At 43.0% G+C, this 26635-nt stretch overlaps 1 protein-coding gene across 4 annotated transcripts in view; it reads right to left on the reverse strand.

Annotated features, from left to right (window-relative positions):
* The window catches only part of KALRN (kalirin, RhoGEF kinase), a 651545-nt gene that overhangs the window by 478670 nt on the left and 146240 nt on the right, over nucleotides 1-26635 (reverse strand). For all 4 annotated transcript variants that reach the window (XM_011971540.1, XM_011971542.1, XM_011971541.1 and 1 more), the window contains exon 4: nucleotides 1043-1235. In XM_011971540.1, the coding sequence (XP_011826930.1) occupies nucleotides 1043-1235 (193 nt within the window). The remainder of the gene's footprint in view (nucleotides 1-1042; nucleotides 1236-26635) is intronic.

Here is a 26635-nt window from a genome sequence, read left to right on the forward strand (position 1 = left end):
GGAGGCTGAGGCAGGAGAATGGTGTAAACCCGGGAGGCGGAGCTTGCAGTGAGCTGAGATCCGGCCACTGCATTCCAGCCTGGGCAACAGAGCGAGACTCTGTCTCAAAAAAAAAAAAAGAATATTTTCTTAAAATAGGCTGGGCACAGTGGCTCATGCCTGTAATCCCAGCACTTTGGGAGGCTGAGGTGGGCAGATCACCTGAGGTAAGGAGTTCGAGACCAGCCAGGTCAACATGGTGAAACCCCCGTCTCTACTAAAAATACAAAATTTAACTAGGCATGGTGGCAGGTGCCTGTAATCTCAGCTACTCAGGAGGCTGAGGCAGGAGAATCACTTGAACCCAGGAGGCAGAGGCTGCAGTGAGCTGAGATCATGCCACTGCACTCTAGCCTGGATAACAGAGTGAGATTCTATCTCAAAAAAAAAAAAGAATATTTTCCTAAATTAGTTACTAGATACAGAAATACAGGTAAATAGAAGGAATAAGTTCTAGTATTCAATAGCACAGTAGAGGAATTGTAGTTAACAATCATTTATGATATATTTCAAAAGCTAGAAGAGAAGAATTGTAACGTTTCTAGCACAAAGAAATGATAAATGTTTGAGGTGATGGATATCCCATTTACTCTGATTTGAGCATTATACGTTGTATACAGGCATCAAAATGTCACATGTACCCAAAAATATGTACAACTATGATACAGCAATAAAAAAAGAATTGCTACATCAAAGGACATAAACTCTTTCTAAGGTTTTTGATACAAATTGCAAAGTTGCCTGCAGAAATAGTTGTCCCAATTACACAACCAACAACAGTAAATAAGACTGTGTAATGAAGGTGTGCATTTGGGACAATCTTGTGAGCCTGTTGTTCCTCCCCATACTCTAACTGGTAAGGCCATGGTGGCCAAGGAATCCTGAAATCTCAGCCCTTGAGGTGTCACATACTGTATGGTAGATGGAGAAGAGGAAATGAGGAATGTGTGGATGGCAGAAGGGGAAGGGAAAGAAGATGCTAAGAGAGAGAAATCTGGCTCACCTCAAAGATGAATTTAGAGCTGCCAAAGTTGGTCTTCTGTTTCTGCCAGAAGTTGTCAGGTTTAATGATGAGGGCCACATGGATCTCAGCTGGAAAGGCTTCCTGCAGCGTTTTGAGGAGGGGCTTGATGAGGTCCCACTTGGAGCCCCGCATGTCGATGATGACAGTGAAGCCACGTTTGCACACGTCCTCACTGTGGGGAGGTCAAAGGTCAGTATGGTCACTCTGGGTAGCTGAGACTTTGGAGTACACAGTCAAAAAGCACCCGGAAACCTGCACTCCCTCTGACCAGAATCACTCTTCCAACTTCATGTCAGGTCTCTTGGCCACCTTCAAACCCAGCTCAAACTGTATGCCTCAGAAAAATCCTTTCTGCATTTGACCAATGGTCCTGGCATTCTGCCTTCTCCCAGCATTTGGCAAATAACGAGGCCTTCCTTTTGCAAGCTGAGTATCCCTAATCTGAAAATCCAAAATCTGAAGTGCTCCAAAACTTGAAACTTTAAGAGGGTCAACATGATGCTCAAAGGAAATGATCGTTGCAGCATTTCAGAGTTTGGATTTTCAGATTAGTGATACTCACCCGGCAAGCAGAATGCAAACATTCAAAAAAAAAAAAAAAAAAATTTTTAGACTTGGGCCCCATCCCTAAGATTTTTCATATTATATATATGTACAAATAAAAAAAAAAAAAAAAAATCTGAAGTCCAAAACACTTCTGGTCCCAAGCATTTTGGATAGGAGCTACCCAACCTGTAGTCAATTGCACTTGTTGGGATGTTTACAATTTGGATATTCACAATTGTATTTTATTTTCATTTTAATTTTTGTCTCACTTTCTTGTTCCTAAAATGAATCATGTTTTCCCCATTGATATTCCAGTTCTCTAAAGACAGAGACCCTGTCGCCTCTTAAATCTGAGATGGAAAGTCCTTGACAGGAGTGTTGTTCTGCCCTGGGCCTACATCAGTGACAGACACTAGTACATCTTACCACTGAGCCCAAACTGGGCCAAAGAATACTTTTTCAAAAAAGGGCTCTAGGTTGATTCTGCCAGTTGATGAGAGATGGTACACAAAGTATTAATAACATGACTTTACCACCATTGTATTTAAGATGTACTACTTTTAGCTTATTATTATTTTTCACTTTTTTTAAGAGTCAGGGTCTCGCTATGTGCATCGGCTGGAGTGCAGTGGCTATTCTCAGGCACAGTCACAGTGCACTATAGTCTCAAAACTCCTGGCTTCAAATGATCCCTCTGCCTCAGTCTTCCCGGTAGCTGGGACTACAGCCTTGCGCCACCATGCCCAGCTTTGTGGTTTAAAATGTATGTCAACTTAAAAAATCAGGTCGCTGAGTCATGCTGATCACTCAGAAACAGCCCAGAGTGGAACTGACTGCAACGGAAGATGCAGACCAGTTGTTTCATGTATTTCCATTGTAAGAGTCACAGTGTGAAATGCATGTATCAGGATGTTAAGGGAGGATGAGGGAGGAGTAACTCTTGAAATCAAGGCAAGATGAAGTGACAGTGACCATCTTGAAAACCAAGACATCAGCAGGCTAAATAAATCAAGATGTTGTTATATAAGTTAGCAGCAAAGTTTAAACACTTGAACTTTGACTATAACTCCTGAGAATAGGAAGAAAAAAAATGAAGGTCAGAATAGTTATAATATCTCAGTTTGGAAGAAAGTCTATGTTTGAGTAATTAGGGGTCTTCTCTTATTTTTTTTAAAGCCAATCCGTTTATTTTATAATTCAAAATAGACATTGATTACTTCATATTTTAAAATATAAATACCAGCATAGTATTTCCTTATGGTCTTTCACTTAATTTCCCATTTCCCAGACTGCAGTTGTTTAAACCACTATGTACGTTACATGACCCACATATGTGCCTACCACATATCAGTTGCTCACAGCTGCTGGCAGTAAGGCCACAGAAGGATTCAGGTCACAAAAAGAAATTAAAACCTTTTGAGGGGACTTTATTCTCAAATTTCAACCAGTGATGAGATTGTTACAGCCTCATTAAGAGACCACAGCTCTTGACTGTGTGCGTGTCTCAAGCACAAGGTAGATTACTTAGGCGTCCCTGGTACACAGAAAATTCCCCAGGAGAGGGGACTCTCTCCAGCATGAGAGAAAGGATGAGTATTCTCCCCAAATCCTGCATCCCAAAGGAAAGGAGTTGCCTCTTCTTCCCTGACATTTATTGAAACAATGAGTGGCCAAAGTTTTCCATAAATAATTTTCTCTATCCTCTTGTCTTAAAGCAATGTGACTTTTTTCCAAATTACAGGATTTCTTTCCCATTATAAGAGAAACACCTGATAACTACACAAAAGTTAAAGTAGTCAGAGACCCATGCAAGAGATGCTAATGGTAGGACTTTATAACACCCAGGCCTATATCCTTTCTACCTTTTCTGTGCATATAGTTTTTATACCATGTACTGTTCTACTTTTCACTGTAACACAGTTTTTTCTCATGTCTAAAATTTCTTCCAATCTGTTGCACTTAGTGATAGTCCATCTTATGCCTATACCATAACTTATTTGATCATTCTCTTGATTGCTTTACAGAAAGGTATGTCAACTTACAAGTCCACCAGCAGTGTATGACAGTACCCCCCTTACTCTATCCTCACCAGCACTGGTCATTGAATTTTTTAAACCTTTGCCTGTTTTATTAAAAATACATTGTATTATATTTAAATGTGCATTTATTTGATTACTAGTTACAGCTTTTTGGCCTGTAAATATTTCTTCTGTGAATTACCTGATCAACTCTTTTATCCATCTTTCTATTAGGGATTAGAGGCTTTCTTTTGGGATTTAGGGGTTTTATCACTGAACATCATTTAGTGTAGCTTGACTTATATTTGTTGCATGCCCACCTATGTCAGGTTCAGCAACGTTAACTGTGGGTCTTGCCTTTCCTTAGAGATGATTGTCTTCCTTATTTCCCTGCTCCTCAGACTCCATCTGTGTTGCCACAATTTATGCTGACCTGAGAATTCTTTGTTCCTAACAACAAATATTCTGTGTTGCTACCGAGAGCTGGAGGTCAACAATCCCTGCATCTAAAGCTGGTGGTCAGTAGCAGGTTATGCCCTGTTAACTAATCATTTCTGACAACTAAGAGTAGAAATTAGGTCCTAATATTCTATAGGAGGTTCTCAATAACTCAGGAGATGGAGAAAGAAGCCCAGGAGCTGAGGGCTGTGACCTAATCCAATTGGCATCTTTCTGTGAAAAACAGGCTAATCTTCCAAGGTGCTTTGTGTGTTTGGTTTCAAGTAAGGGGCATAGCTGGGAAAGGGGAAACAACTATTTTACTGCGTGCTCATTCTATGCTGGGGCTATAGTTCGGTATTTGCCATACATCATTTCATTATATCCTAATAGTAACTTCATAAACTAGGTATGGTTATCTCCATGTGAGAGAAGATGAAATTGAGGCATAAAATTTGCCTAAGATTACATAACTAGTAAGTGGCTAAGCAAAAATTCAAAATGAGGACTGTTGACTTGAAAACCCAAGCTCAGGCTGGGCACGGTGGCTCATGCATATAATCCCAGCACTTTGGGAGGCTGAGGCGGGCAGATCACTTGAGGTCAGGAGTTCGAGACCAGCCTAGCCAACATGGTAGAACTCTGTCTCTACTCAAAAAAAACAACAACAACAAAAAAGAAAACCCAAGCTCAGGTCACTATATCATACTCTACCCCACCACACTGACACTATGTATGGGTGTCTTTGTTTGGGGACAGGAGTTGGGGGCCGGAGATGAGGGGATTAAGTTAGGGGACTCAGAGGAGATGGGATAAATTAGGGCAAGGAGTCTAAGTGAGTGATCTCCCTTCTGCAGTCTGTGCAAAACCACAAAGTCAGAGAAGCAAAAGAGCGTGGCATATTGAGAAAGTTCAAGCAATTAACTCTGGTTCAGGCCTTTGAACGCAAGAGAGTGCAGCTCTGAGTGCCTTGGAGAGTCCCATTCTGGGTTCTGTCCCTCTTTTTGCACACACCCCGCTTCACCCCGGGAGCCAAGATGACTCACCCACATAGAGTCTGCGCTGCACATCCATCTTCCCCTTGTAGGTCAAGCTCCTAGTATCTGAAACCCTAACACTCTCTGCCCAAAGGACCCTTAGTCTACTTCCTGGGCCCATGGGTATCTCTTTCCAGGGTCCAATTCCCAAGGGCAAGTAACACCATCATTATGTGTACCCCTAGGCCCAAGGGGTGACAAAGGGCTGCTATTTGAAAGGATGTGGCTAGAATATAAATGTGTGAGCTGGGGTGTTCACTTGCATGCATGAGGCGCCCCTGCCATGTAGGGCTGAGCTGGGGAGTGGAGAGAGAAGGCAGGCAGAGCATGAGTGGGGGCTGGTCTACTGTGCTGCCACATTTGGGCCTGGGAGCTCAAAGGAGTCCAACAAATCTAAATTTAAATTTGGCCTTCTAGGTTGCTGTGAAGATATATTTGTCAAGGTAGAAGGACAGAACATGTTTTATTTAACAGTTTGTTAGCTTGCTACATTAATTTTAAATATTCAGACAAAGGGTATGTGAGCTTCCATTTGTACTCTTGCCTTAGGCACCACAATGTTAGAATCAGGCCTTGCAAGAGAAGAGACTGGAGAGGATGTAGACTTCAAATCAGAATGCACTTCGTATGCCAAGGCTGGAGCAGTGGATTTGTCCTAAAGGCAACGAGGAACTACTGAAGGGTAAGATTCAGAGAAGGAATGTGATCAGGTGATTTGGATTGATTACCCTCCAGCTGTGCAGAAGGAGGGTAAATTGGGGTCAGCCCAAAGGAGTGTGTAAGAGTAGAAGAAGGGTCCTTGCTAAAATGACTCTTCATGAAAGTCTTCCATGGACCACCCTATTTAAACCTGTAACTGTCACCCAATACTCCTTATACCCCTTCTGTTTATTTTTCTCCTTAGCACTTATTACCATCTGGATAATATGTTTTATTTATTTACTGTCCATCTTCCCTCACTGGAAAGTAACCTCAGTAAGGGCAGGGAGTTTTTATTCATTTCACTGTTGAATGTTCAGTGCCTACTACAGTGCCTGGTGCAAACGAGGAAGGGGAGGCAGCAGTTAAGGGTATGAAAACTAGAACCAGCTTCCTAGGCCTGAATCCTGGCCCCATCATTTACTTATTGTGGAACCCCTCTGTGCCTCAGTTCCCACAATGTAAAATGTGAATAATAATTACAGGGTTGTCTTAAAGGTTAATAGACATAAATCACTTAGGATGGTGCCAGACACAGACTGTTCTATGTAAGTCTAAGCTGCCATAGGAGATGTCACTGGTGTCCACCTAGGATCCCTTTACTAACTACTATGCCTGTTCTCCAGTTCCAAGAGTATTGGAGCTATCAGCTGATGCCTGTAACCATCTCTGAATGCTTGCTTTAGCTGATGGCTATGTTTCTCCAAGAGAAACCTGGGCAGTTATATCCCCACACCAGGGCTGGCGAGTGCCTCTCTGGTGGAGGTGTGTCAGAGCCTAGCTCCTTTACCTCATTGCAGAGTAACTCTGAAGTGTGATGTATTTTCACTGCCTCCCCAGTCTCCCCAGAAGGCTCCAGCTAGACTTCACCTGAAACCAACCTTAGTTGGTTTTTCCCCTTTCCTTACTCTGCTTCTTTCTTCCAAGTTTTTCCTGAATAGCAGATCCTTAATAAATCATTTGTATCCAAATTCCTTCATATTAAACACAGCCTAAGACAGTTATTTTTATCACAGTTATGAGTAATAATGTAAATATAAATTGTATTCAGTTGGCCCTCCATATCTGTGGGTTCCACATCCATATACTCAACCAACCTTGATGGAAAATATGTACAGTCACCTCTCTGAATCAGCGGGTCTCAAACTTTGGTTGGGTGAATCTGTCAATGTGAAACCAGCAGATTTAGAGGGTTGATTGTATATTTCATACATATATGAAATTCTGAAGGCAATTTGATATATGGTCTAGAAGTTAAAAGAGAAACCAGGTGTGGAAATGTTTATTTAGGAGTCACACAGTGCCTGGCACATAGTAGGTGTTCCATAACATTTGCTGAATGAATAGATTCCCGAATGGGTGGTAGCTGATGTGCACACAAGTGGGTGAGATCCCCCAACAAAACCAAGGAAGAAGAAAAGAACCACCTTCTGGGTCAAGGATAGAACTGGCAGGAATATCAGTGTTTAAGAGATGGGAGAAGGAAGTAGATGACCCTGAGGAAAAAATGAAGAGAGGTTAGAGAGAACCAGGAGAGGAATGACATCAAAGAAATAACGGAGGAGAGGATTGCAAAGTGGAACAACAGTGTCAAATGCTGCAGAGAATGGTCATTCACTTAGAGCAGAACTATTGTATTTAGCAACTAGGAGGCCACGGTCCCATGAGTCACGGAAATTTCAGTGAGGTGCTGGGGCCAGAATTAATGCTGGAGTAAGGAAGCAGTCTTGCTGGTTAATCTCTGTAATGATTAGCAGGAAGTGCCACAGATATCAGAGGCTGCTTGTGGTGCACTTCCACCCCCTGACTCTGTCTCCCTGACCCCAGCAGTGGCCAGAGTCTGCATGGTGCCCTCTGGCCAACCCAACTCCCGTAGCTGCTCCCCAGCCTGCCCTCTTCCCCAAGGCTCACACTCCCAGACCTCTTCTCTCATTCCCTGTGCTCAAATGACAGCAGTTTCAGCAGACCCGTTTACAGTGGAACATAACGAACAGGTAGCCTGCTTTTTCCCTTTAGGTGATTTACCTCTTAAAAGGTATTTATTAGCCCAGATCAAACTTTCAAGGGCAGAAAGTTTGTGTGTATGGTGTATGGTGAGGATGGGGGCATAGGAGGGTGGAGTTTGGAGCAGCAGACTTTTATAGACTTATTTTTTATTTAAAAATATTTTTTAAAGCAGATTTTTAAATCCCCTCAGGAGGGGAAAGAACAGTGGGTGACCCCCTTCCTGTTCCCACACCTGCTACTTGAGAGGGAGAAGGCAGGCATTGCCCTGTCTCCCCTGTGCCCACCCTGCCCTATAGTTTCCCATCTGAGGCATGGGTCCCCCGAGGCCCCCTTGGCCAGGTTCTCACCCTTTGTGATAAATTACAATCCCTTCAAACTGAGCTGTGTTCTGTTTCATAGACTCCAGGGCTCTTGGGCCCAGAAGTCATAAATGTATACTGAATGACTGGATGATTGATCAGCTGTTTCTTGTACTCAGTTCTAGACCATTTACTCTTTTGTTCATTAAATGTCACTGGGGCTGTTTTCACTCAGTAAGCCTGTGCTATCTCAGAAAAGCACTTTCACCACTTTATGCCAATGCTTCTCAAACTTTAGTGACTTTCCTTATCACCTAGGACACTTGTTTAAAAATGCTGATTTGGGGGAAGCCTTCCAGATATTCTGATGAATGTTGGTCTGGGATAAAGCTCAGGATTCTCCCCATAGTGATCCAAGGACAACAGTTAGGCACTCTTAGGTGTGGTTTTTGAGAGTTTAATGATAAAAATTTGCTTTGTCTAAATCAGATATTATGATATGCATTTAATAAACAGTAGGTAACACACAAATATATCAGAGCAACAATGAAGTAAGTCAGAACAACATTTGCAAGGTGAACAACAGCTACACCATACAGAAGCCTGCTGAAAATGTTAGTTTCTCTCTCCATGCCCTCAGGCATGGAGTCATTTATTGCAAGAATAGGCTTGGAAGGATTTCTGCCATTGGTGTAAATGTCTGGTTCTTTTTGCAAACACTGGGCTCCTCCTCTTGGCCTAATGAGGCTTTCCCTGAAGAGCTTGGCAGTTTCCCTTCCCAGTGTTGCTGCCTGTGCTCAGACACCTGCTGAAGATTTCCTTTCCCTGGCTCCCCTCTGTAAGTTGCCATGAAATCACTGCAAGGTTTCTGCTTCTTGTCATATACCTGACCTGGCAGCCACATCTCAAACCTCTGGGCAAGGCCTGGGTGTCTCTCTAGGTGCATGTTAGGTCCTGCCCACATCTGATGCCCACAGAGTCATCTCCTGACCCACTTGGCTGGCTCCAGGTCTGATGAATCCAGGTGTAGAGGGCCTCTGTGGGTGGGTGGGTGGGTGTGTGAGGAATGAATGAATAGGCGTGTCACAACTGAGCATTTTCACTTATGGTAGCCTAGCAGAGATCACAATTTAGCAGCCCACTATTGAAGCCAATCCCCAAAAGTGGTTTTATTAGGCACAGTTGTTGTTGTTTGTAAAGTTTTTACACATCTTTGGAGAAGGCTTAAAACCACTCTTCAACCCACTCCCAGCTTATTTACAAACTTATACAACCAGTTTGTTGGCCTTTGAATTTGCCTTCTCTGTCTTGGTTGCTACTATTATCCCAGCCCTGTTTCACACTTTAGGAGACTCAATTACCTCCACTTGAGGGGCAGGGGGCAATTAGGGTACCAGTGCCTCAAGCCACAGGTCTCTCTGGACCCAGACAGCAGGACTGGGCACCTGTCAATGACAACCCCAGGCCAAGCTTTGCCCTACATTACAGTCTGGCCTTAGGGAGAAAAATGCCACTTTCTCCCATCTTGTCTTCCAATCTCTTCTCCCTGGACTTCTTTCCAGGTCCCTGCCTGAGCAAATCCCAGAATGTCTCTCTGGATTCTCTCCTGGCCACATGAGTGAACCACCCTGCATACAGCCCATTATCATCTGACCACAGGGTTGAATTCAAATGCTACCTTCTATTCTTTCCTGATCTTTCTTCTATCTTATTGCCTGATCTTCCTCTGTCAGAGCAATCTCCTCCTCGCTAAAACAGATAACATATTATCCATGCCTCTCTTAATGCATTTATTAGTTTCAATTTTATATTCAATTTGCCCTCTCATGCCTCTATGTCTTTGTGCTTGCCCACGCCAACCCTATCTTTGCTTGGATAATTTCTACTCACATTTTTACATTCACAAGCCTCACAAGCCTCTTCTTCCAAGAAGTCTTCTCTTACAGATACATGCCCTCCCCACCCTGCTCCATCCCCACTGGGATAAGGGGACCTTCCTGTGTATTGCCATGACCTTGTGCTTTCCCACATGGCAACTGTCATGGCTATTGCAGGGTATCTACAGCCAGGCTCTGGTTGACCAATTTCTGTAGCCTTACAGAGATTCATATGGCTTCAAAAGGAGAACCTCATTATGAAGGTGCTTCATAAATAATATAGTGTCACATAAATGTACAATATTATCTATTAGTTCATTAATTTATTCATCCAACATACATTTATTGAGCATTTACTTTGTGGCTGGCCCAGTACTAGGCACCAGGGATATATAAATGTGGACAAGACAGAAACATGAAAGTTTCATTCTAGAAGGAGAGGTGGACTTAAGACAATGCTAGATAAAGAGAAGAAATGCAAGTTATGATAAGTCTTAAGAACATCTCAGGACAGCCCACATGAGGAGCAAAGACTGAAACCACAAGAAATAATTCGTTAAGAGAACACTAAAAAAATACTAGAGGCTGGGCATGGTGGCTCATGCCTTTAATCCCAGCACTTGGTGAGGCTGAGATGGGCAGATCACTTGAGGTCAGGAGTTCAAGACCAGCCTGGTCAACATAGTGAAACCCTGTCTCTACTAAAAATACAAAATTAGCTGGGTGTGGTGGCAAGTGCCTGTAATCCCTAGGTAGGCTGAGGCAGGAGAACCGCTTGAACCTGGGAGGCAGAGGTTGCAGTGAGCCAAGATGGCACCACTGCACTCCAGCCTGGGTGACAAGAACAAAACTCCATCTCAAAAATAAAATAAAATAAAATAAAATAAAATAAAATAAAATAAAATAAAATAAAATACTTCAGACAGAGGAAACAGCCTGTGCAAAGGCTCTGAGGAGTCAAAGAGCCTGGATGCTGGCTGCTCCTCCACCACAGCCAGGGAGGAGGCAGAAATCATGAATTTCAGTAAGGAAGCAGGAGACCAGCAGCCACATCTGGGCTAGCCCTCTAAATCATGAGGACCTCAAATCCTCCAGCCGAATACACATATACAATGAGAGCCAAACTACTGAAATTTGGGGCAACTTTTTTTTGTAAAAATGAGACATATTCATATATTAGTGGTAAAAGCTAACTTACTGAACACATGAGGCTCTATGTTAACATTTGTATACAGTATCTTATTAATTCCTCACATGAAACTCATAAGAAGCTGCTATTTATTATCCTGCCCTATTGTTAAGAAAACTGAGCCTCAGAGAAGTTACTTACAGTCACCAGGAAGGGGTAAAATCAGGATTTGAATCTTGGTTTGTTTGACTCCAGTATCTGTGCATAAAACTACCATGCTTTCTTGCCTCACAGATGCATAGAACACTTGATCTTGAAGAAACATTCATGCTTCTTCTTACTAGCTCCTCCTGTCAGAACTGAGGGTAGCAAGTTTCAGAGCTGGGAAGTGACTTGCTCTAGGTCACACAGTCTGCTGGATATCTTAGCCATTTGGACCAGGCATCTAGTTGTCAACTGCCTTACTCCAGGTCTTTTATAAAACCATGAGAACTCTGGAAGTGACACGAAGAAAACTTCTCCCTTGAAGAAGCAAACATCAAATAATCTGGCTTGGAGGCCCAGGGTATCCTGTGTGAGTACTAAAACCCCTAACTCAGGAATAAGGACCATCCTCCTCATGGTTTCCACTGTGCTCTGGCAGCAGGGAAATGCCCTGACCCTGTTTGCCCCCACTCATGTGTTACCACCTGAGATCTACCCCATTTCTATGAATGTCTGGCAGATTCCCACTTAAAACAGCTGCTGGAATAAAGATCACATTGATCCATTCGGATGGCAGGTGGGGAAGCAGAGACCCACATGTTGTGGGTCTCCAGCAGGCCAGCCGGGAAGACGAGGATTTCTGTTTACCTCCTTAGTGTGTGCTGCTGGGGGCCGGTTCCATTGGCCTGGGTGTGTGTTTCAGGATATCAGCAGTGTGAAGATGTTAGAATCCTAGTGTGAGGACCAGGAATCCCTAGTGCTTGGGTTGTGATGGAGCACAATTAACCTTCAAATAAGACCTATTCACTAGGATGTCCAGGGAAGGTGACAAATTGAACATGGGTAGAGAGCTAGCCTGGTCACTGAGGAGTGGCTGACAGAGAAGAAGGACAAGGCAAGCTAACAGTTCCTCATTTGATGAGGGTGGCACTGGCCCTGCCATAGCACATCTTTGGTCCTACAGGGCTGACAGTGCAGGATGACTTGGAGAAATGATAAAGAGGAGTCTTATCCAGGATGCCCGGGCAGCCTTTAGTACCTGCAGACCATTCACCATGAGCAGACAGAAATCAGAAAAGGGAGGAAGAAAAAGTAGCCCCAAATAAGTATCCACTTCACACTTTCTCCTAGAACTGTGCTGCACCCATGTCTACCCTAAATCATTACATAAACTGAGTTCTTCCGAATTTGAGGAGAAAGAAAGGTTCCTGGAGTTCTGTAGAGAAAATGATTCTCCTGACCCATTTGTGCTGGAATTCTCAAGCCATTCAGACATGTGGAGAGTCTCTGGCTGTGGGATCTAGACTTTGTTCAAACTTTTGCCCGTTACTTGATCTGTGTTAAGCTGCTTTCTGCTCCTCAGGGCTATTCTAACTGCCTCAGCACTTCTGCTGATTGCCCCAAGCCACAACCACTTTCTGAAACACCAGAAATCAGCAGGTGTTAAAGAAAAGTGTTAAAGACACATTAGCACCTGCTTTAAGTTCTCTAATTGGTATAATCAGAAGTAGTAAAAAGAATATTAGAGGAAACAGTGTCTTATAGAGAATGAGCGGCTTTCTGGGAATGGGTTTTGAATGAATGTTTGTTCCCACAGACAGTTCTCAAACTGGTCCTTTACAATGGGGAGGCCTCCTGGATGGCTGGGTATCCAGAGGGCAGGAGAGAGGTGGTGGGGCTCCCTTTGCTGGTCATGCGCTCTCTCTGCTGGGTTATGGGCGACTGTTCTCCACCAGCTGGCTTTCTGTCAAGCTGTAATCCAACTGCCAAAAGACTGCCTCAGGATCTACGTTAATTCATCCAGAGGTTTTTGTTGTTGTTTGTACTGGAAGTCACCCTCTGGCCTCTTTCCCAGGTTATTATTCCAAAGAGTTAGTGTCTTTTCTACCCATTTAACAACACATCTTTTGCCTCTGCACATCTGATTTGTGATGCCAGGGCTGGTGGGGGCAGTGGGGTGGTGCAAAGGCAGTATCTTATCTGAAATCTAAGTTTCAATTCCTCCTCTATAAAGTGGTTTGACTCAGTGTCTGTGCATAAAACGACCATGCTATCTTGCCTCACAGATGCATAGAACACTTGATCTTGAGGAAACATTCATGCTTATTCTGCTAGCTCCTCCTGTTAGAGCAGAGGGTAGCAAGTTTCAGAGGTGGGAAGTGACTTGCTTTAGGTCACACAGTCGGCTGGATATCTTAGCCATTTGGACCAGGCATCTAATTGTCAATTGCCTTACTCCAGGTCTACAAAGTGAGGAGATTATGATTAACTGGTCTGGGGCTGGACTCCATCATTTTTAAAAGATCCCCCTGGTGATTCTAATGTGCAGCCATGGTTAAGTACCATGAAGGTGAAGTTGTAGAGATTTGTTTGCCTATTTCTAGGTCTAGGAACTACTCCTTGTCAGTTCCTCACCCTCAAGTGTACCAGAAGCAAACCCAACTCTTGCCCATCAGAGTCCCAGGGAAACCCTAACTGGAGACCAAATGAGGAAGGTTGACACTTTCCACCTTCTTAAAGTCTGCTACCTAATTCTACACAAATAACACTATTAAAAAACAAACTAAAACAAAAACAAAAAGACCTCTCACTGCAAACACCTGGAACAGGGATGTGGCGGTTTCTCTTTTTCTCTTCCAGGCAGGGCGCGGTAAAGTATTCAAAAGCACTGACTCAGGTCCCAAAGTCACACCCAACATTCGCAGGTATAGCCATAAAGTGACAGGTCCAGAGGCCTAAAATCACTCAGCAGGATCTCTGCATCCACATCCCAACTTGTCTTCAATGCTGCCTTTAAACAAAATATTCTAAAAATCAAGTCTTCTCATACAGAACAAAGACAGTGGCTCACGCCTGTAATCCCAGCACTTTGGAAGGCTGAGACAGGTGAATTGCTTGAACTCAGGAGTTGGAGACCAGCCTGGGCAAGATGGCGGAACTGTGTCTTTACAAAAAAATACCAAAATTAGCCAGGCAAGGTGGCACATGCCTGTAGTCCCAGCTACTATGGAGGCTGAGGTGGGAGGATAGCTTGAGCCCAGAAGGTTGAGGTTTCAGTAAGCCAAATTGCACTACTGCACTCCAGCCTGGGCAACAGAGGCAGACCCTGTCTCAAAAAAAAAAAAAAAAAAAAAGCAAAAACTTGCCACGCCACACCGCAAAAAATCAAAAGAGCATGCCACAGCTGAAGGGAGCTCAAGAGAGCTCTAGGAATGGTGGGGGTGACAGCAGTATCGGGCAAATGCACGCAGTCTTCCAAAGGATATACACCTTGGAGGGACCAGCATGAGGCAGCTGCATAAACCCTGATGTGTTTGTCAATCAGTAAGGTCATTTTACAGCCTTACAGGCTCTGAAACACGACTCCTGTTCACCAAAGGAAGAGACCCACTTTCTGAATCAGAGTGGCTTGGGGGCACAGTGTTTGTTTGGAAGGAGCTACTCTTAGCCAAGAGAAGACATGAAAACTGTGAAAGCACAAGAATCATTGCTCCTAGAAGTCTGGTCTAGCTGGCTAGGGAGAGAAGGTGGCAAAGGGGTGGGTTCAGATGGGAGTGGGATGGAAACTGACATCCATTTCAGGACAGCAGCTTCCTGCCCTATTTCCTACCCTCCCTCACAGAGCTGTTCATCCCTTCCTTCTGGGTCATTCAGAACATGCAGCAGAAATGAAACGGAAACCAAAGCACTACAGGGAAAGAAAGAACTGGAAACTAAAACCCACACAGCCCTCCCATTTTCCGCAGCCCTCCTCAGACAAACCCCAGGGTCACTCTCCTCTGGCCTTCTCTACCCTCTCCTTCTTCCCCGCCCTCCACTCCCCCATAGTCAGGCTATATGAAAACAATTCATCTTTTAACTTTTAAAAAAATATATCATTATGATCATAGCACATATATCCATGAGCAACAAAGACTGTGACCTGTCTAAGCACAGTGCCTCAGCCACCCCACCGTAAGACCCAGGGAGCCTTTCTAAAATGTGGAGTAAGAGAATAAGAGCTGAGGGGACTCAAGAGAAATGGCAACAGTGCAGCCATGGGCTGCCTCCCACTGGGGTGCTGCCCCCCACCTGGCCAGGAGACAGAGCAGCAACTCTCCTAGGCTTGGCCTACTACCGTGCCATCACCACTCCTTATTCTCTTGCCACCCCCTCTCCCTGCCCTCTCACAGGAACCCCCACTCACTCTCCAGCTGGGCTCTGGTTTCCTGGCAGGCTAGGTGGAATCCTCGTTAATAAACCACATGTTTCCTCCAGGAAACAGCCCTTGCTGTGGCTTGCGCACACCCTCTCTCCTTCCCTCCTCCTCTTTCTCCTTAAGTAGCAGTCACGTTCTTGAAAGCCCAGTGCGCTTTGCCTGCAGTACACAGACACATGCACAACCATCCCCACCAAAACACAATGCAACACCCCACACAAAGCCACCCCCCAGGCCATGCCCACTGGATTTTACCAACCAGTGCAGGAGCTCTATTTCCTGCAGGGCAGGCGGCTGTTACCCTCTAGCTAGCCTGCCTTCCCTCTGACACCCAGCCAGGGTTGGCCTGGCAGACGGGACTGATGAGATCCCCATGGTTTATATGGAGGAAAAACCCTTTGATGGCTCAGACACTAGTGGGAACCTGGGAATTACAAGGGAGGTCAAAGAGCTGGAGTCGGGGGAGCCCTGTGGGAGGTGGAGGCATGCATGTTTAGATCGTGAAATGGAACAGGGAGGACCAAGGGCTCCAGGTCTTTGCTCCAAATCAGAATAAATTAGGCTGCCCCCATGCATAACTAGCTCAGAGGCTCAGGAAGCTCACATATAGGGTGGAAGAATCCCTCCACATATGAATTCATAGAGGCCCTTACCCTGTGCATGCTGCTCTGGGACCCTGCTGTCCCACAGGCAGGGTCTGTGTTAGGAGGCCGTGTATGTATGGTTGCAGCAAGCTCAGGACTGGTAGCCTGGCCAGCTGGAGGACCCTGGGCCCATGACTGGACCCCTCTGGACAGCATTCTACTCTTTTTAAAAGAAAGAGTTGGCCTGGCAGACCTCTACAGCTTCTTCCTGCCTTTAAGCTCCAGAATTCCAATTCATCTATTTCCTTTACAATCCAGGTCAGATTTTTACCACCAGTAAATTACGTCTGATTACATCCATTTAACTGACATGCTTTTGTGGTTGCTGCCTGGGAAGCTTTCAGTTTTTGTCTTTTCCTGTGGATCCTGAAACCTTAACCAGATCACAAACATCCTGAAGGCAAAAACTGGGTCCCTCCCCTATTCCGCACCCCATCAATCTGCAAATTCAGCCAAAAGATCATTTGACCATTCCCTCTGAGTTGGTGTGTATGTAAGAACTAAACAATTGTCTTGTGTATCCACAGAATTAAATCTGGACCAATGTGCAATCTTCCCAGTGGAGCACTCCGTCATAATCAGAGCTGCAAGAGGGTGAGGAATGGTCTTGCCTTCCTCCAAGTCCAAAACAGGGAGCTTCTCTTCAGCCAATGAGGGTGAAGCCTGAATTTCCTGCAAATGAAAACAGCTTATGGTCTGTAGATCCAGGACATTCTCTTCCTGTGTAGGGAACCAGGGTGGAGTGCATCACAGGACAAGGTTCAGACCTTGTCTCAGGCACCAGGCCAAAACCTGGCACATGCATTACTAGCGATGGAAACAGATAAAATTCCAGCTCAGGACAGAACAGTCTGGGAGATGCAAGGGAGAAAAATGTACTTATTTTAGAGTTTTTTAGTAGTTCTCAAAACCGAGGCTGGTCCTCACTTGACCTAGAACAAATAGGGAATGCAGAGAGGAAGGAGGCTCTGAGAGAAAAGGAAACAGGGGCCAGGGCCATCAGGACACATGCTTGAATTACGTCAGTAAATTATCCAGAAAAACATTTGTCCTTGCTGAGTCACCATGGCTGACAAAGTGCTCCCATCTTAGTTCCAGGAGAAATGGGGCTGGCTGTCATATTTGCTTAATTTAGGAACAAGAATATACCTCCTTGGTGAGACTGAGTCCACTGCTTGTTCCCTCACAGGTACCTCCATGCTCCGTCCCCTGGCAGAAGGCTCTGCCCCGCTCTCTGCCACAGTGCCAGTCCACCCACCTCTGGCCTGGGCACCCCCTGTGGTCACAGCCCCCGACCGAGGAAAAAGGACCTCCCGAAGGAAACCTGTCTGGCCTCAGGTACTCCATGTCTGAAAGAGAGATCCTGGCATTGGCCCTAAGGAGTATGGGGGGTGAAGCCCTCTCCTTTTTCCTTGGGGAGCCTCCAGTCTAATTGAATTCAGCCAGTTTGCAAGGTGGTGCTCTGCATCCTCAGGGGCAAGAAAAAAAACTAACCATTCCGACCTGCAAGAGGTTCACCACCTCTCGGAGAGAAAGCTGTGTGGTTTCTCTCAGGACAGGCAGATCTCGTAGAAGGGATGGGACTCACCCCCACTATATGAGTTTCCTAGATTCAAAAATGTTTAAATGTCGTTCAAATCACTTGTTTTGTTTAGGTAATGCTGGACTTTTGAGAACGAAATTCTGAATAAATCTTTTTTTCTAAAGCAATCTAAGAAGAGATGAGATGGGGTAGAGAAGGCGAGGGGGAAACTTTTTTTTAAATACAAGTGACAGTGGCAAACTGGTACAGAAATCTTCCGCAACTGATGAGTGCCTACATCTGAGTTAAATTATCTGCAACAAAACCCTAGATAGTGTTGTTTTTCTTGTACTCATCTTCCATGTTGAGAGAAAGAAAATGTTGTCTGGAAAGGAAGGTCTGAAAAGACAAATTATCTTCTATGTTTTATCGTCAATGTTTGTGGCTGATGAAAAAGGTCAGGGGGACACTGGGAGCTCCAAGAGATAAGTTTGCTTGGGGCACTGCAACTTCAAGTCAACCAAAGATGAAGGCAAACCCAACGGGAATGTTTTTTGTTAGTGATTTAGTTTTTTTTTTTTTAATTTGATTTTATTTAAAAAAGAATTATAGAAACACCACACCATTTATTTCCCCAAAATAGCATTATTATAAAATTCCCAGTTTCAACTGGCAATGATTACATAGCAGGTGAACCATGTTCACAAACAGTATTTTATCTATCATTTACTACAGTTCTTTGAGAAAGATTGTATCAAACTCACTTGTAGTTGAGGAAGAGTAATCCTTGCTTATTGGTTGCTTAAATTTCAGTGTTTCAATAAAATTTTAAACGGTAAAGCTTGGAAAATCCCAGATTTAATGAGGAGACAACCAGAATAGAACCACTGGAGCCTCTGACGAAACCCATCTGTGTCTTCTTGGGCAGCTGAGCTCAGGTACTCTACCACTTGGTGGCAGCACACCTAAGCTGCCAGAAGAGTGTACAATAAAGGCAGTCTCTACAAAACTGAAGTGTCATAACATAGAGTATCAGTATCAAATATATGCCTGAAAACATACTCAACCCCAAACATCAGTGAAGGGCACATAATCAGACTTAACCAATAATAAGTAAAGAGAGAAATAGAAAACATAGTGAAAATGATATGTAATGGGGGAAAGACAAACAGCCCCAACCTGGATCCCAGTAACTAAAAAACACCTCCTTTTTACCCGATGCTAGGCTGTCTCTCCTGCATCTATATTCAGGGAACTCTCTTATTTTCAATATTCCAGCCAAATGAATCCCAGCTAAATTTAACTCATCCTGATTACCTACCACAAACTCCAGAAACACCTGAATGCATTGGAGTTCATTTCACCTGACATTGAAGTTGACCTAATCAAGGTGACACCAGACACTTCAGCTTCCTAATCAGCCTGCTCTTGGTGAGCCATAGACTACAGTAGCCTAAAAGAGAAATTAAATGACCACACCTCGGCTTTCCAGGCTCATTCAACATTGCTGCCCAGAGGCAAACTCCTAAAAGGCCTTTTTCCTAAAAGGCAGATAAGGACACCAGTTCCGATAAACACAAAAGAGGTTAACCACTTTAAGCCATGCCAGAACTGACTACACAACCAGCCAAGGAGCTGAAACACATCCAGAGACAAAACTAAAAAATCACCAAGGGCAAAAAAACAAGCAAGCCCTTTTTAGATTTCATATCAGATCCTAATTTTAATGTATGCTCCCTGTTAAGGGGCCATATTAGTTTAGGAAAGTAAAAGGAATCCTTGCCTGGGAGACCCCACAGAGCAGGCACTGTGACCAATCCCTCTAGTCTTTCCAAAGTCAGGATAAGGTTTAGGTACACAATATATGGCCCTAAGTTAGGGTCATTGATGACGGTGATAAGAATGTTTGCACAATGGTGCCTGGGCAATGGTGAGCAAATAAATTTAGGGAAATGCAAAGAATAGGAAATCTCATTGGAAAACAGTATGGAGGTTTCTCAAAAAGTAAAAATAAAACTACCATATGATCCAGCAATCCCATGTCTAGGTATATGGCCAAAAGAAAGGTAATCATAATGGAGTACTAGTCAGCCAATACAAAGAATGAGATATTGTCATTTGCACGACCATGGATGGAACTGAAGGACATTATGTTAAGTGAAATAAGCCAAGCACAGAAAGACAAATATTGCAAGTCATATTGGGAGTATAAATTGATAAATTTGGAAATAAATTTGGTGATTTGCCCCACCAGCTTTAAAAAAAAGGTTCATAAAATAAGTAATCTGATTAAAACATGGGCAAAAGATCCAAATAGACATTTCTCAAAAGAAGACATACAAAATGGCCAACAGGTACATGAAAAAATACTCAACATCACTAATCATCAGTGAAATGCAAATCAAAACCACAATAAGATATCGTCTCACCTCAGTTAGAATGGCTATTATATTTAAAAAACAAAAACAAAACAAAACAAAAAAAAAAAACAGAAAATAACAGATGCTAAGGAGGATGCAGAGAAAAGGGAACACTCATACACTGTTGGTGGGAATGTAAGTTAGTACAGCAACTACGGAAAACAGTACAGAGGTTTCTCAAAAAAATAAATATAAAATTACCATATGATCCAGCAATCCCACTGCTGGGTATGTAGCCAAAAGAAAGGAAATCTGTGTATCAAAAAGATACCTGCATTCCCATGTTTACTGCAGCATTATTCACAATAGCCAAGACATGGAATCAGTCTTAGTGTCCATCAACAGATGAATGGATAAAGAAAATGTGATATAAATACACAACGGAGTACTCTTCAGCCATAAAAAGAATGAAATCTTATCATTTGCAGCAACATAGATGGAACTGAAGGACATTATGTTCAGTGAAATAAGCCAGGTACAGAAAGGCAAATATTGCATGTTCTCACTCATATGTGGGAGCTAGAAAAAAACAACTCACAGAGGTAGTAAATACAATGATGATTACCAGAGGCTGGGAAGAGACAGGAGAAGGAATAAAAGAGGGTGATTAATGGGTACAAAAATACAGTTCTATAGAAGGAATAAGATCTAGTGTTTGATAGCACAGCAGAGTGACTCTAGTTAACAATAATTTATAATATATTTCAAAATAGATATGAGAGAAGATGTGGAATGTTTCCAACAAAAAAAAAATGATAAATTTCTGAGATGGTGGAAATCTCAATGACTCTGACTTGATCACCACACATTGTTACATCTATCAAAATATCATATGCACCCTATAAATATGTACATTATGTATCAATTTTTAAAAAGCAAAAAAAAAAATAAATTATATATGTAAAAACTAAAAAGAAGCCCATGATTGCTACAGATCTATCTCGAAGAAGCCACTTAAGATACAGACAAAGGTTTATATAAAAAGATTTTTACTGAGGGTTACTTATAACACTGAACTTTTGGAAACAACTTAGATGTCTAGTGATAGGGTTAATTAAATATAATGCATCCCAAGATACACTATTACACATGAAAAGTTTCTAATGTTATGAAAATATTTCTATAGTATAATGCTAACTGGAATAAAGCAAGCAGCAAAACTGAAGAAACAATATAATTCAATTCTGTTTTTAAAAAGCTCTAGGCCAGGTGTGGTGGCTCACACTTGTAATCCCAGCACTTTGGGAGGCTGAGGTGGGTGGATCACTTGAGGTCAGGAGTTCCAGACCAGCCTGCCCAACATGGTGAAACCCCATCTCTACTAAAAATACAAAAATTAGCTGGATGTGTGGTGGGCACTTGTAATCCCAGCTACTTGTGAGGCTGAGGCAAGAGGATCGCTTGAACCAAGGAGGCGGAGGTTGCAGTGAGCTGAGATCACTCCATTGCACTCCAGCCTGGGTGACAAGAGTGAAACACCGTCTCAAAAAAACAAAGCTCTTAAAAAAGATAGGAAGGAAATATGTCAATATATTGTTATTATCTCTAGGTGGTACAGTTATAAGAGCTTTAAAAAATTCTTAAAATATTTTTCCTGCACTTATTTTCTCCAGTAAAAGAAATATCCTTCTAATTTAAAAATACAGGCCAAAACTTTGTCACACTGTTAGGCACATATATTCACTCATTATGTATTAGAAGCGAAGTGTTACTGACCTATGGCTGTAACTGCTATCACTACTGGCTCTAATCCTAAACTTAAGCATAACCCTAACCCTAACTTTGAAAAAGCAGTGCTAGGGACAATAAAGGACAAGTGACAAAACAAGGTCCCTACTTTCAAGCAAGGGAAGGAAAAGCAACTGCCACTGGTTGTCAGCCCCTTCTGTGAGCTAAATAATGGGCTACGTACTTCACACGTGTTATCTCATCGAATCCTCACTACCATTGTGTTTGGTAATATCTTTATACCTGTTTTAAAAATAAGAAAATTTTTAGCAAGCATGCACATTTCACCTCCCAGAGAGGGGGATTCTGGGGTTTATTCTTCCTCGGCTGGAATACCCTGCATAATTTCCAGGTGTCAGCATTTTCCCTGGAGCCCATTCTTTCTCTGTTATCATTCCACTCCCACCAAGATAATGCTGATGCCCAAAGTCCCTTCTGAGAGTACACATGGAATATGCATGTGAAGGAGACTCACCACCCTCACTTATTAGGAATTCTTTTGTCCAGTGCTGGGTGGGTCCTTGATTTATCGCTAAAGGCACTTACTGGTTCCTGGAATAACCAGGGTTGCTTCTCATAGTTACTTCATGACCAAGTGGTTTCCGCCTCTGATTGCTCCAGTTATTGTTCTCCAGGGAATCACAAATGTGTCTCTCTGCATTTGAAGCATGATAGCCAGCTCTTCCCCACTCCCAACAACCTGTCCCTGAGCCCCCGTAGCCCCTTAGCCCCACATGGACTGTGCAGGCCCCACAGACCTGCCAAGTCCTACAATGGTGGCATGGCCATGGAAATGAAGGAGCCTCAGAATGCACATTAACTGAGCACTAATTCCAGAATTGTACTTCTGACACCACAGCAATGCCAATATAGAAACAGACAGGCAGGTGGGTGAAGGAAACATCTCACACTCAAGGAAAATGAACAAGATGATCATCGCTAGAATATGATAGAGACTACCCCACCAATGTAGGCATTAAGTTCGGGGTCCCTGCTACTGATAGTCTTTTATTAATCTCTTTAAATAGTTTCTATGGTCTTAAGTGCTTTTGTTTTCTCCCTACATCTCTTGGTACAATTTGGTAACTAAATCATGGTTGACTATCACCCACAGATGAGCATAAATGAGAGTTAACTCATCTAAAACTGAACACAAACACCTGGAGGAGGAACTGTGAAGGCCCCCCCTCCACCACCACCCTCACCACCCCCGTTGTCCTGCAAATCCACAGCCACCATGGTTGCCTTGGCCAGCAGAAGCCCAAGACTGAGGCAATTGCTACCTGTATTCTCACCTGCAGCAACTTTCACACTTAGGTTCCAAAGAGAAGCTTCAGGAAAGCAAGTTTGAAGCATAGTGGTCCCTGCCCACCATTGTTAGATCCCTTTCCTACCGCCCTCTTTCATTGTCCCTCTGTTCCAAATCCAGTCTTAGCCCATCCTTCAGAGTTCACCTTCTTATTCTCCCCAAATCAGTCCTCTCACTCTGCCACCACTGCCACTTCCTTCACTTTGGCCTCCTCATCTCTTCACTGGATAAAAGCTTAGGCTCTGATGCTAGACCATCTGGCTCCAGATCATACTGGCTGTGTGCCAGTAGGCAAGTACTTCATCTCTCTGAGTCTTAGTTTCCTCATATGTTAAAGGGAATAATGATAATTCCCATCTCAGTGTTGTGAGAATTAAGTTACTGCATGTAAAATACTTATGACAATGCCTAGAATTGATTAATAAATGCTAGTTGTTATTATTACTATCTTTAACCCACATTATTGCAACTGTTTCCCCATTTCCTAGCCTTCTCTTCCATTCCATCTTCCACTCAGTTGCCAGAGTGAATCTTCTAAAATGCAATTTTAATTGTCATTCTCCTGCTGAAAAGCTCTTCGATGGCTTTTTTATTGCCTATTAGTAAAACTTTTTGAACTGGACCCATGGAATTCTATATGCCTCTCTGCCCTATCTTCTGCCATTCTCACAAAAGACTATGTGTTTCCACATCTTGAGTTTCCGGAACTTAACCTGACACCCCTTCACCTCCTTTGCCCACCCCCAGCGTTCCTCTGAGACCTTCCCTCTGCCTGGCCCACTCCTACCCCTCTGTGCTTTTAGCAAAATTCTCTCAGGGCTTCTGAATGCTGCTCACGTCCCTTTTGAAGTCTCCCCACTCCCAGTCAACAGTGATGCTATATGTTCCACATACTGGGAGGCCAGAGCACTGGGTTCAACCCTCTATTTCATCACTTAACTCAGGGTACTACCCCACAACTGTGCACACGCCAGACTTCCCCAGACGATAGAAAGAGATGCAAACTAATGTTTGTGGAATCTACTGTGTGCCTGGCACTATGTAAGGACTGTATATACTTTATCTTACTTAATACATCTTACTTAATACCAATAACTAATAAATTGAAAAGAATTTTACTTTTTCTTCAATATTGATATAAATTATGATATTTATTCTAAAATACTGAGAAAAGTAATCATTATTAATTTTCCTTATTTCAGTTAACTAAGAGAAACTTCTCAAGAGATACTTTAGCATTGCATTAATCTATTAATAATTTGGTTTGGAGTTCTCAGAGTCAAAACCTTAGGTTCTTTTTCGCTGTAAATTATGTTTAAAGATTCATCATGTTGTTGCATATCACAATAGCTCAAAAATGCTAGTCACTGAAAACTACATAATGTACAATACCATTCTTATAAAGCTCAGAAACAAGAAAACTAAATAATATATTGTTTATGAAAACATGTGCTGAACTCTACCTCCCAAAAAGCAAAAGAAGGATAAACATAAAACCCAGGGTAGTGTTACTTTGGGGGGAAGTAAGGGAGTCAGAATGGGGAGGAGCCCTAGGTAGCACTGAGGATAGAGGTGATGTTCTGCTTCTCAAATTGGAGGGTAGGCTCTCAAGTGTTCGCTATATTATTGTGCTTCATAACCTTCATAACCATATACACTGCATCTAGTCCCTCATATGTAGCAAACAGTGCTATCTATGTATGTTCACATATTTTTTGTTGCTATTATTATCATTATTACTATTACTGACCTCCTCTAGGGGAAAGACTAACAATTACGAGCATCTGGGTGCTAGAGAGAGACTGCTAGATAATTCCTCACAATACCCTTATGAGATAGACATTCTTTTCCCAAAATAAAAATTATAATATTAAACTCAGAAATGGTGAATAGCATGCTCAAAGTCTCCCTCTGTGCCAAATATCTTCCATTTGCACCTTGAATCCATTCTGTATCTTCTCTCCACTCCCCAGTGCCCTGGGAAGCTGACCTACATGGACTACATCAATGGGCTCCCCTGTCATCTGGCTTTTCAGTACATTCAGCCAACGATGACAGGAGATGAGACAACGGGAAGAGAGTGGGGTCAAGGTACCAATTTCCCTGCTCCCTGTCATGGAGTCACCATGAGTTGGTGGCATCTTCCACTGAAGGCCACAGTTCCTGTTAGGCAGCCTCTCACAAAGCTCTCCTCTCTCTTAGAAGTGGTTATGTTTCCCCTCCGTGCTGTTTCCAGGCCTGCAATGCCTGAGGGATCCAAACCTTGCTGGTTTCCCTGTTCCCTGCCCACAGCCTTACAAACTGTCTCTTCATTAAAGTCTTCCCAAATTACCCAGGTTGAGGGGCCATATGTTTCCCGGCTGCAGAAAGGTAAAGCTGGGATCCGAAGCTCAGCATCTTCCATCTAGACTAAGATGCCTCTTCATCCTTTGCTGCAAAAGCTGATGTGACTCTAAGGAAGGTTATTACTAACAATTGCAGTTACTACTGTGGCTTTATGGTAGAAAGCTATTTGCTCTTAAGGGCTAGGGTTACACACAGACAATAATAGGGACACCTAACTGGTATTGCTGGAAATGTGTGTAAAAAGTATCTTGTTTATACATAGAAATTACAAACTGTTTATACATAGGGTTTAAATTTAAAATAGATAAAGAAATTAACAATGATCTTTACAAGGTGTAAGTTTTAGGGAAATGTAAACAATGTGACCTAAATGTTCTCACTGGTCCTATTATCTGGCCCTTCCATCACCCAATCCCTCCCTTTCCTCCCCACATCCTCCTTTTATTGATGATCCCAGATAAAGAGCAAGGTGCCAACAACACATCTCAATAGGCCCTTAAAACAGAACATGTTTGATGACAGTAGTTTGGATAGTTCAGACTCTCTCATGCAGAAAATAGAGAGAGGAAACCCTTGCAGTTTTTACCCCTCTTCTTTCAACTGTCTTCCTAGTTCTCTCTGCTTACGCCTATTTTCTGGGGATGCTGCACAAAGACAGTGCAGGCCGTAAACCCAACTTATCTTTTGCTGAAATCTGTAGAACAAGAGCAAATGTCATCAAATAATAAGCCACAAGTAAAGGCACCTTGATCTGATTGACAATGCAGAATAACTCATCCTAATTTCTTGTCATCTTTCCTCACCAATATGATAACCGCATTCCTTGGCAGAACACTCAGTATCTCAGTGGCACTGCTAAGAGCAGATTAAGTGTCAGATACATCAACTAGTGCCCTAAGGAGTCACAGAAAGAAGGTCGTGACAAAGCAGGCTAACAGTAATGATGAAGAGGAATTCAATGCAATAAAAGTAACCCAGGATTTCCTTACTAGATGTAGTACTTAAAAATTCCTATTTCAAGCATTTCATCAACTCCCAATAATCACAGTGGGTAGATTATCCATACAGTGGGCTAGGCCTGGACAGTTGTTTACTCTCAGACTGGATTTTCCTTTTGTTTTATTTTCTTTTTTTTATTATTATGCTTTAAG

The sequence above is a fragment of the Mandrillus leucophaeus genome, unplaced genomic scaffold (assembly GCF_000951045.1).
Source record: "Mandrillus leucophaeus isolate KB7577 unplaced genomic scaffold, Mleu.le_1.0 Scaffold123, whole genome shotgun sequence".
Lineage (NCBI taxonomy): Eukaryota > Metazoa > Chordata > Mammalia > Primates > Cercopithecidae > Mandrillus > Mandrillus leucophaeus.